Source organism: Capricornis sumatraensis, chromosome 23, assembly GCF_032405125.1.
Source record: "Capricornis sumatraensis isolate serow.1 chromosome 23, serow.2, whole genome shotgun sequence".
In the NCBI taxonomy this organism is placed as follows: Eukaryota; Metazoa; Chordata; class Mammalia; order Artiodactyla; family Bovidae; genus Capricornis; species Capricornis sumatraensis.
The window spans coordinates 45896044-45908425 of NC_091091.1; the positions used below are offsets into that span (position 1 = coordinate 45896044).

The 12382-nt window shown below is 47.0% G+C and overlaps 1 protein-coding gene across 2 annotated transcripts in view; it reads right to left on the minus strand.

Moving 5' to 3' along the window:
* Positions 1-6973: 6973 nt before the first annotated feature.
* The window catches only part of C23H10orf90 (chromosome 23 C10orf90 homolog), a 243710-nt gene continuing 238301 nt past the window's right edge, over positions 6974-12382 (minus strand). For both annotated transcript variants that reach the window (XM_068961757.1, XM_068961756.1), the window contains 3 exons: positions 11288-11351; positions 7101-7200; positions 6974-7012 (listed from right to left, as the gene is read on the minus strand). In XM_068961757.1, the coding sequence (XP_068817858.1) occupies positions 6974-7012; positions 7101-7200; positions 11288-11351 (203 nt within the window). The remainder of the gene's footprint in view (positions 7013-7100; positions 7201-11287; positions 11352-12382) is intronic.

The window sequence follows — 12382 nt, forward strand, 5'->3', positions numbered from 1 at the left end:
TGAGAGTCCCCTGGACTGCAAGGAGATCCAACCTGTCCATCCTAAAGGAGATCGGTCCTGAATATTCATTGGAAGGACTGATGCTGAAGCTGAAACTCCAGTACTTTGGCCACCTGATGGGAAGAACTGACTCATTGGAAAAGAGTTGAAGATTGAAGAAAGATTGAAGGTGGAAGGAAAGGGGGACAACAGAGGATGAGATGGTTGGATGGCCTCACCGACTTGATGGACATGAATTTGAGCAAGCTCTGTGAGTTGGTGATGGACAGGGAAGTCTGGCGTGCTGCAGTCCATGGGGTCGCAAAGAGTCAAACATGACTGAGTGACTGAATTCAACTGAACTAAGGCTGAATTCCCCTATTTTCAAGTCCCTTCATGAATATGCATGTACCCTTTTAGCTTTGGGGAAGTTCCCTGGTGTTCTTGTTACTTGCTGCAAATAATACGTCCTTGTTCCCTACTCCTGATCTGATCTTGTGCTTGGCTGTGTCTGTTGGCTCAATATCCATCAAGAGGCAAACACAGTTTTTGGGTAACAGCAGCAGATCACAGGGGGATACATGGTGCCTGAGAAAATGTGGAGCCTGGCCAGCAAGGACAACTAGCAGCTCGAGCGTGGAGAGCCCGCCTGCTGCACATGTGCGTGGTGGATACCAGTGGGGACAGTCCTGGGTCCTGTCTCAGTCTACCTGGGCTTCCATCTGGAATGCCACCCACTGGGGCTTATCTAAAGGGAATCACTCACAGTTCTGGAGGCCAGGAAGCCCAAGATCAAGGTGCTGGCAAGGGATGCTTCCACACTGAGGTCTCTTCTCTTTGGTTACCACAGGCTCCCACCGTCTTGTGTGTGCTCACGTGACCTGTTCCTCATGATCTGAGACACAGACTGTCAGCTCTCCACTGTCAGTTCTTATAAGGACGCTAATCTTGTGGGTTAGGGCCCCACTCTCACGACCCACAATTAGCCTGAATTACTTCTGTAGGTGCCCCATCTGCAAATACAGCCACACAGGGAGTTAAGTCTTCACAAAGTAAATCAGCGGGTGGCAGAACGCGTGTGTGTGCACAGATGTTCAGTCCATAACAGGTCCATGTCTATCCGAGAACCCGAAAGCAGGTCTGACTCACTTTTATTCATCTCTGAGCTCCTCAGATGTGCGTATGAGAATTGTTGTTGATAAGTCACTCAGTTGTGTCTGACTCTTTGCAACCCCATGGACTGTAGCCCACCAGGCTCCTCTGTCCATGGGATTTCTCAGGCAAGAATAATGGAGTGGGTTGCCATTTCCTTCTCCAGAGGATCTTCCTGACCCAGGGATCAAACCAGAGTCTCTTGCGTTGGCAAGAGGATTCTTCACCTCTGAGCCACCAGGGAAGCTGGTATATGAGAACAATGTGCTAATAAACTGTGTGTCTTGGTCTTGTTAGTCTGTTTCCTGTTACAGAGCCCTGAGAACCTACAGAGAAGAAATATCTCCCTGGGTGTCATGTGGTTAACACTCATGAAAAAAAGCTTTCTAAGCTATCACTTTTAGAAACACTTGGATGAGATCCTGGGTTCAGCAGTTCTCCTCTTTTCTGTTCAGAGCATGCAGGTGGTGCTTAGAGGGAGAGGAGTCTTGCTCAACTGCTAATTGAGAATTAAGGTTGAAACACCCCAGTTTGAAACAAATTCCGCAAAAACGTACATCACCAATGAACATAAAGAAGGCTGTGCGCCGAAGAACTGATGCTTTCCAACTGTGGTGCCAGAGAAGACTCTTGAGAGGCCCTTGGACAGCCAAGGGACAGACAAGGAGATCAAACCAGTCAATCCTAAAGGACATCAACCCTGAATATTCACTGGATGGACTGATGCTGAAGCTGAAGCTCCAATACTTTGGCCACCTGATGGGAAGAGCTGACTCACTGGAAAAGACCCTGATGCTGGGAATGATTGAAGGCAGAAGGAGAAGGGGATGACAGAGGATGAGATGATTGGATGGCATCACCGACTCAATGGACGTGAATTTGATCAAACTCTGGGAGATAGCGAAGGACAGGGAAAACCTGGCATGCTGCAGTCCATGGGGTTGCAAAGAGTCAGACACAACTTAGCAACTGAATAAAAACACACCCTAGTTTAATCCATGCAAAAACCTTTGTTATCCATTGTAGACACATAAGCTTAGCCTTGTTAATGAAATGTCATGGGCTACCAAAAACCCAGAAAAATATCCTGGATCATTTTGTCATTTTGATTTAATAAACATTTCAGCTGAAAGAGTAAGACTTGGAATGATGTCAGCATATAATAATTAAATCTGGCCTAACCAGCCTGCAGGTATATTTTTAAGCAAAAACAAACACAAAAATTCTGTACATGCGCCTGATGGCTTTTTTTTTTTTTAACAGCAAGCTCATATTTGGCAACACATAACAGTTAAGAGGATGGTCATCACTAATTCCTTTGGTATCTATGTAATAGCAACGGTCATGAGAAACCACAGTGGATATAACACACAGTGTGGGTGTATTTCTTTATAAGTCAGCAGCAGTGAAAAGATTTATAATTTCCCTCTTCCTGACATCAGTGGGCAAGGGAGGCAGGCAGCCCCGTTGGCTTTGATGAAAAGACATTACACGTCATATGCAGTTAATATGGGTTAACGGTTGTAATATCTTTACCCTGATGTCAGTTACAGCTGTTGCTTCATTCAGGTATGTCAGCAAAGTAAAGCTGAACACAGGGAGGACGCTCTGAAAGTCATCCACAGGACACTTTCCCTACGTCTTTCATGCTTGGTGCTGTTTCATCAAAACAATGGAAAGAAATTTATCACTTGTTTTTTTCCTCATCTGCAATTTAGACCACAGACTTCTTTCTCTTCCCTTTCAAGCTTTGATAAGAACCACCCAGCCTTTTTGAAAATCCTAGAGGCAAGTCAAGTCTCCCCACTTCCGGCCCCTTCATCAAGGTCTTGACGTGTGAAGATCTGAGGGAAAGACGTCTGCTTGAAGCCACGTTTCTGGCTGCAGCCTGGCAGGTCACAGCATCCCTGATGTGGATATGGTTCTCCTGCTTAGAGAAGCAAGAAAAAGGGGAAGAATTTCAACACCTCCCCTGCTACACACCCCAGACAACTACCTCAGACAGTCTCTTGGGGTCCCAGGATCAGAACTCTGCCTGAGGCGGCCAACAGGACTTGAAAGAAACCCTTCGTTCTGGGGGCAATGAGCCAACACTGTCGCTATACTCCATGTGGAGAAAACATTTGCGTGGAGGCGCCTGCTTCCCTAGCAGCCCGCCAGTGGGGAGATGGAATCTCAGGGAAGTTTCTGACAGCCTGTGCTCCAGAGAAGTGGGGGACATCATGTCCACGTGAGACAGAGAAGGCTGGAGAGACTTCCTAAGTGTCTCGGTCCATGGGGCGACTGGTTCAGCTCCGTGACAGCCGATCCCAAAAGGTCTCTATTTAGCTAGACATTCATGGGTCATGATCAAGTATTGATGAAAGTACAAACGCCATGAGCTCTCTCACGGAGAACCATCTGCTGATGGACTCATTTTAATCACTTCACAGATCATTTCCTTTGCTTTTAATGCACACGCCAACACTCTCACACAAAGCCACAGTGAATCATTTTTTTTTTTCCATCACTCTCCTTAAGCCAAAACCCGCCTGTCTCCGCTCTCCGAGACCCTCTGGTGGGGTGAGGTGACTGCACATTTCCCTCCCTTGTTCTGCCTCTGACGTGCCTCATGTTCAGACTGTCAGCCACTTGGTACAGTGGGAGACCAGGTCCACAAGCTGAGATTTTTATACCAGCAAGTGCTGACGTGGGAGAACTTCAGAAGGAAGAGGATTTTCAACTGCTCTTCAACCATTGGTTGTTTCGCAAATAGTTCTTTGAATGAGGAGCCGTTTCATCTGAGCAAGCATTTGCTGACTCACCCCAAGAGCACACAGCTTCCAGGAAGTTGGGCTGGCAACAGACGCTGGCTAAAAAAACCCAGGCAATTGTTTTTCCATTATTCCATTACCAGCTGGCAGAAAGGGCAAATCACCAAAATAGGAGTGTCTCCTTCAACGTGAAGGCGCGGAGACTGCAGCAAGGCGGCCTGGTGCTGTGACCGTCTGCTCTGTCATCTCAAATGGTCCCAAACGTTGTCTGGTCTGAACTTGTGAATATCAGCCGCAGAACCTCTGCCCCTGCAACCTGCTTTATCGCTGAAGGCTCATTGCGTGCCAGAGCCCAAACATGCTCAGACGCAAAGAAATCAGCTCCAGGATCGGATGTGAATACTGAAGTTATGATGATGATCCATCCTATTATAATTTCAAAGTCTAGTCTTTCCCTAAGTCTGGTGTTAATAAGAGAATCTAGCACATGGTGACCAGTTCCTGACAGAGCTTACAGGGATCGCTAATAGGATTCAGGCCTTTACGTCCACATTTATTATATTATTAACATTATTATATTTCTGTAACGACCTCATTATAACAGAAAACCTGGATATTTGAAATTCACTCATCAGTATTGGGCTTCCCTGGGAGCCCAGATGGTAAAGAATTCACCGGCAAAGAGGTAGACCGGGTTTCGATCCCTAGGTTGGGAAGATCCCCTGGAGAAGGGAATGGCTACCCACTCCAGTATCCTTGCCTGGAGAATTCCCATGGACAGAGGAACCTGGTGGGCTACAGTCCATGGGGTCACAAAGAGTTGGACACAACTGAGCAACTGAACTGAACTGAAGCACAGCAGCATTAAAAAAACAACTATAATCATGGAGAAAAGAAATTAGTTGAGCAGAAACTAAAACTTAACTTGCAGCCTTGTCCTGAGCTGGCTGTCCAGAGGAAAGCAAAGCTCAATAGACATCATAAATTCCTACCCATGACTTACCTCAGGCACCTTAGTTAAGAACTGTCCTCAGGAATACATAACTCAATGGCATTTAATCTCAAGTGGGCTTTTATTTATTCTTTAGATTTCAAGACTTGACATCAGGTTTGCAAAGGTAGGAAGCCCTTTCTGGGCATTTTTGAAAGGTGGCTCTACCCAGGCACTTTGAGATATTTAGATATTAACTGACACAAATCCACTTTTTAGAAAGTGTCACAGAACAGTCTAGAAGTGGTTTGGCCCTGAATTTAAATTATTGGTTAGGAAAAGTATTGGAAATTCTCTGAAGATAGTAAAGAAAAACAAGTAGAAGTTGTGACAAGATAGCTACCTATGAAAGACTGTCCTAAACTAACACCACGCATTTGATGAAAAATATTTTTTTTAAAAAGTATTAAAAATGTAAACAGAAATTCAACATTGCATTCTAGAAGAGGCCTCATAAGTTCACCAAAACCAAATTAACCTTAAGGGCAAGTGTAACCATGCTGTCAAAACTGTTTCTAAGAATGAGAAGAGCTTGAGAAAACACAAAGCCTGCAAAGCATCCAGTGTGTATGACTGAGTTTTGCTGCAGCAACACCCACAGATTCAACAGTCTTGCCGGTGCATCTTCTCAGTGCCAAGCTGAGGGGCTAAGAGATGACCAACCAGTGGCCTTGTGCTCAGAGTTTCTCAGGACACTCTACTTTCACGTCTATGTAGGGATGACGAGAAACACTGCGGCTGTTCGCTCTGGGCCGGACATCCTTCTAAGCGCTCAACTCACGCTGGCTTTTACTGCACTCCCACAGAAAACTGAAGGGGAAGGCACTGTAATGGTCTCCATTGGATGGAGAGAGATGAACAGACTGAAGCAAGTGAAGTAACTAGCCGTGCCAGCCCTTATTCAGCCTGCATGTCCCTAGGCACCCTTCCTTGCCTTCTCTGTTAAAGTGGATCCAGGCCCTTGAAATGTTTTCCCTTGGCCGCTCCCACAATGCCAGGCTTTGCCAGCAGAGGGAGCAGGAGAGGGGCTGCAGGAGGAGAAGGGACCCGGCCGTCGGGAAGCTCAAGGGCCCTTACCTGGTGGCTCGATGGTCGGGTGGGGGTGGCCCAGGAGCAGGCCAGAGGTCCCCCCGGAACTTGGCAGCATTCCTCTCTGAGCACCACCTGCACTAGCTGCTTGCTTCATAACACAGAACATGGGACGGGGCAATGATGTTTGTACTAGTTGCATTTATTTCCATTTTTGGTAAAACTATTGTCCTTCACTCCCCAAACACATTTATAAATAATGGACATTGTAAGGGCTTGGAGGAACAGATAGCAGAGTTGGAGCCATCAGGCCATTTTCAGCCACGCAGCTCTTTCGGTTGGGGGGTGGCTTGCCAAAAACACTGATGTGACCTACCAATTTTTCCAGCCAATTCTGCCCTCATGGCTTCCGTGAATATAGACTCTTTTGCTGAATGAAGACAGGTGCTAGGAGTGGGGTGGGGTTGGTAGGGGCGGCTCTGACCAGCCAAGGTCACCGAGAAACAGGTCCCCAGTCTCTGACAGAGCAGCCGCCTAGCTCCAAAGTTACCTCCAGTATTAATGGTACAGACATCCAGAGGGGTTTCAAACACACTTTGCGATGGTCCAAAATCTGGAGTTTGCAGAACTGGCAGAAGTTGGGAATGGTATTTTTAAAGTGATGTATTTAGGTCCTAGAAATCTGATGAAAAGGCAAGAAAAAATAAAAAACCAGTCCCCTGGGATCTAAGCCTATGAGCACATAGAAGGCCTTTGTGCCTGCGTGGAAATGGTAGGAGTAAACATCAGAAGCAAAAGGTAAAATTCAGAAGTCAAAAAATGAAAGGACTGTATCAAGTGGGTCCTGTTGGGTTGATTACCCCACTGCAGTCTGAAGATCCATTTCCTCAAGGGTTATCGTTTCTGCTTGGTTTAGGTCAGCTGTGCTTTGCTTTATGGATAAAACAAAAAAAAAAATCAAAAGTAAAAAAAGTGGTTCACGTCATGAAGATACGGTTAAGTTTAATGGTTTATCCAGCGTTTGAAGTCATCCCAGTTCCAGGTAGAGGGTCGGTGGGGCAGCCTGCGGTTAGACCGCATTCCTTTGAAGGAGCTGGTCCAGTAATTGCTGGGGAAGCAGAGACAGAGACGTCAAGTTCAGACTCAGCATCTGGGAGCCACACACACGTCACCCCCACTGGCGGCCGGGCCGTTACCTTTTTGAAGACCTCGGCCCGGAGTCTGTTGCTTTGTAAGATCACCCTTTTCTTTTGGTCCTCTTTTTTCTTCCTAACTTCCGGCAAGTTATTATAGATTCTGAAACAAATTGAGAAAACATTTTGAAATGGTAGCGAGACAGCGTGCGTCTGCCGTGGCTCTGCCCCCTGTCTTGTCAGCAGGCGCTTGCATTTCAAAGGGCAGATCAGCCGGCTCTGGACCACCCCATGTCTCTGAGACCCTTAGACCTGGGGCTCCCCTGACCGTCTGCAGGCGGGGCTGCCCAGGCGGGGGCCGTGCAGTCGGTGGGGCACCCCCCCAGGGCAGAGCTGGAGGAGCCAGGGATTTCTTTAGAAGTCACGTTTCTTTCTCTCCACCCCCTTGCTTGTAAAATGAGAGATGCTGGGCCTACTGCTTTGGCCACTCAGTGTGCACGTGTGTGTGCGTGTTTAGTGAGTCGTGTCCAGCTCTCTGCGAGCCCACGGACTGTACCCCACCAGCCTCCTCTGTCCATGGGATTTCCCAGCAAGCATACTGGAGTGGGCTGCCATCTCCTCTTCCAGGGGGATCTTCCCAACCCAGGGATCAAACCTGGGTCTCCTGCATCTCCTGTCTTGGCAGGTGGATTCTCCACCATCTGAGCCACCTGGGAAGCCCCCTGAGTGTAAACTTACTTTTTACCAAACGCTTTTTTTGCCTCTTCGCTTTTGTCTTCCTATGACTTGGAAAAGGAGCAGCGGCTCTATGAAGGTAGCTGGGGTCGTATTGGAGCAGCACACAGATGAAACGTGCGTGTCCGCCTCTTCACCTATGTGCTCCTAAGGAAGCTGTGTCCAAACACATCTCAGGCGTCAGTATCACATGTTTGTGCAAAATTAGGAGCTTCCACGACACCCGCAGGGCCTCAGGGAGCCTCCTTCTGGGTCTTTCCTTCTTACTTCCCTACAGAGACTGCGTATGTACTGATGCCAAACAAGATTTTGGCTGGCATCCATGCACAGAAAGGGGACGCTGCAGCCTGAGCTTTGAGGATGCTGTACCGGTGACATGTGGCTGAACATCTCTTTTATTTTCCCTCATGTTTGAAAGCCCTACAAAATTTAACATGTTCCCCAATTAAAATAATAATTACAAAGTATGAAAAGATTGATGATGGCAACATTAGCAAGACATCGTCTTGGTTAATGGGTATTAGGCTAAGCATCTTTTTTATGAGTTTATCTTTTGAAATTATCTTTTACTGAATATACAGCTGATTTACAGCATGGTTGTGATCAGTATGGCTGATCTGTGGTGGTGGGTTAGTTTCCGGTGTACAGCAGTGATTTAGCTTATACATGCATGTATATTCTTTTTCAGATAGGTTATTAAACAATACTGAGTCCACTTTCTGGTGCTGCACAGTAGGTCCTTGTTGATTATCTGTTTTACACACAGTAGTATGTATGTGTTAACCCCAAATTCCTAATTTATCCCTCCCCCACCCTTTCCCCCAGGTAAGCATACGTTTCCTTTCTAAGTCTGTGGGTCTATTTCTGTTTTGCAGATAAGTTCATTTGTATCATTATTTTTTTAGATTCCACGTCTAAGCAATATCATATGACATTTGTCTGACCTACTTCACGTAGTATGATCATCTCTAAATCCATCCATGTTGCCGCAAATGGCGCTATTTCATTCTTTTCATGGCTGAGTAATATTCCATCATATATATGTTTCACATCTTGATCCATTCATCTGTTGATGGACACTGAGGTGTCTTTCATGTCTTGGCTATGGTGAATAGTGCTGCTATGAACACTGGGGTGCATGTATCTCTTCAAATTACAGTTTTCTCTGGGTGTACGTCCAGGAGTGGGCTTGCTGGGTCATATGGCAGCTCTATCTTCCGTTTTTTAAGGATCCTCCTCCATACTGTTCTCCATAGGAACTATACCAATTTACATTCCCGCCAGCAGTATAGGAGGGCCCCTTACTAGTCTAATCATCTGACACAAATTTTCTTGGGTAGCCCTCACAGCAGGTGGAAGAGACGTACAGTGCCCTGTTATGGGAGTGAGGAACCCAGGCCCAGCGAGGTCAGGAGGCCAGTGACATCCCTCAGCTGGTGAATAAGGAGCTGGGAGCCCAGCCTCGGTCTGCTTGACTTCTTGCAACACTGACCCCCAGTCACACAGCGTAAAGTAACCCAGGAACTGCTTGCACCCATCAGAGTGCCTGGCACAGAGGGCATCAGCATGGTATGAATTAATGAGTGCACACATGACTGCCAAGCCCAGGAGCTGCTCTAGAAGGAACCAGGAGAAGGCCGTCAGGATCAGTAGGAAAGATGACATGTCCCAAAGCTCCACAGTGGAAATCCTCTGGCACCCATACAGACACATTGTCCCCATCTTAACCATCTGACCATGTGGGGTGTTCAGGATAAAAATTCTTAGGCCTCAATCCTGGAGCTTCCGCTGCAGTATTTTCTTAAAAGAACACCCTTAATAAATTATGGTTCATTTATGCAATGGACCACTTTGCATCAGTGAAGAAAATCATCCATATCTATATTCTCTGACATAGAAAGACCCCACAGACATAAAGTAAAAGAAGCAAGCTACAGGAAGATGATACACAGCACGATCCCATTTATGCTCAAAAATTAGACACCTGTATATGTGACTGGTAGATGTCTGCTCAGGCAGAGAGAAAGGCCTGGGAGGGTATAAAGGATGCCGATACCTATGATGTCTCTGGAGGCAGGGTAAGGTTGGGGAAGTGGGGTAGGAGAGGGGATAGCTGGTCATGAGTGACTTCAGTTCTCTCTCCTGTGCTTGAATTTTTAAAATGAAAGTGCAATTTAGTAATAGAATGAATAACAAAGACATGAAAGAAAATAAAGCTCCATTATGATTCTGTGGGGGAGTGAAGTCCGAGAGCCGGGGTCTGAGTCCACTCAGGGCAGACCACAGAGTGCATGCCTCACCGACTGTCTCCAAGGAGCCCCGGCTTCCGGCCAGGAAGTCACGATGGGGGACACAGCACCACTGGTCCTCTCGGAGGCTGTTCCGTCTTCAGTGAGATGACAGGGCGATGCTCTGTCCACGGATGCTGCTTTGAGATCTAGCATTTCAATTTCAAGCCTCCACAATAGTGGCTTTGGGCTTAGGGACCAGGAAGGGACAATTTGGCTGAATTTTCCACCAAACTGAAAGAGGAATACTTTGGGCATGAGGTATACACGGCTTCATACTTCTGAAACAGCAGATCTTGACCCCCAGTGGCCCTTTCAAACCCCCAGTTAGAATGCTGTGAAGCCAGTGGTTAATGGGAGGGTTCCCCTCCTCCCCACTGACACTTTTTTTTTTAATTTACAGAGAGGTTCCCTACAGATAATCAAAGCTGGCTAATGATCATGGAAACAATATAATCATGGGAAAAGCAGAGATTTTGTGCCTGGAGTGGGGAGAAATGTACTCTTCCTATTTCAATGGTTTCTCTAAGTTGCCCTATCAGTTTGGTTTAATTATTATAATTCCCCCTAGTGCCAGATACTTTATTATAAACTAATGACATGTTACTTGCATGAACTTGGCGAACTCTGCCGGGTTATTACGTGTGGACTGGGAGGCCCGAGCTCGGGAAGAATGGCAGCCTTTGTGTGCTGGTGAGAATGAGGGGGCGTCCAGAACTGCAACCAGCCAAGCAGGACATGGAGAGCTTGCGGCAGCCGGGCGCCAAGTAGGCCAGCTTGTGGCCCTCTGCGGCTCCGTGGCCCCCTCACACCGTCCACCTCCAGGCCTGGAAGATTTCCTGCAGGCCCGGAGACCCAGCTGGTCCCCCTCTTATGAAATTACCTGCAAAGGTGCACAGTGACACATGGCACCTGCCCAGAGCAATGGCAGGAACACGCAGAAGCATTTCTGTTGAGTCTGGGCATCTCTTAGAGACCAATTAGCAGACTGGTTCAGAACTCAAGACCTACCACCTTCCTAAGGGTTTTCCAAGAACGACATCAACATTCAGAGGTGCAATTCGGCAAATGCACTCCTTTGGGCCAGCTTTTCAAATTCACGGCCGAGAAGACCTCAGAGCTCAAACGTGGACCCAGAAGTAGTGGCCCACACTGGACTGTGCCTGCGTCCAGCAAGCCACCTCTCTTTACCCCACTTTTCTGACCTCACACAAAAGAACCAAGTACCTTTTAGATCGCATGTGCATCTCCTTCTCTGAAATGTACCTTTCTTTGGGTTTGAACAAGTTATCTAAAAAAAAAAAATAAAGAAAGATAATTAATTTCAGAAGGTACAGATGTTGCACTTATCTAGAAAAACATCACGATGGGTTTGGTTGACTCTCTGTTATCCTTTCTTAATCTAAGATCAGCCTGTTATATACACAGCAGGACTCAGTAGACACACACCACAAATGATTGTACAACCTACAGGTTTGCCTTGACAACAGTCAAATACAGCATGAAGTTCAAGGTCAGCTCTAACAGACTTCAGAGGCAGTGACTCCTTTGCAGGCATCATTGAGCAATAAAGAGTCACAGTTTACTGGAGTCCTGCCAGGGTGGCACAAAAACGTGTTTCAGCATCACTCTGGGTGCAGGCCTGGGGAGGTGGTCATCCCATCTACAAAACAGTCACGCTAGGTCTCTGGTGCCTCTGAGGACACTGAGAGCAGAGCTTTCACTCACAACTGCAGTCTCCATCATGGGTTGCCAGCCTCGACTCCCTTTCCAAGGGGGAGGAATTAGTCCTTTCCAAGGTCAGAAAACATAACAGAAAGCAACGTAACAGTAACATCTGTCTAGCGTCCTTTGAGAAAGTGCCCAGTGGCTACACATCACTGAGTCTGGAATGTCTTTTAATGAGAGTACACATTGCTAATTGCAAGGATGTTTACAGATGGCACTCATAAAAATGGTCTGCATTTTTTTTTTAGAAAGGAAAAAAAAAATAGTGAGTACCCTTTTGATACAACTCTGAGATTCCTGAGAGACTCTTGGCCCTATAGATTAGCCAAGAGTCTGGCACCCCAAAATGCTCCTAGGGTGCTTGCTGCATGGCGATGCATCTGAGTGGCTATCACACCAACTGCCCGGAACACCTGGATGGTAACCAGCACGCCAGCCTTCACTCGGCAGAAGTAGATGGTGGCTCAGCATCCTTCAGTCATGGAACTAAGGCAGGCTCCTGGCGTCCCCAGCCAAGGCCCCACCAGGCTTCTTCAGTCAGTTTCCCCACCTGGGCCTGTTCCCCGTCTTCAACACTCCAGCAGAGCCGCTTCA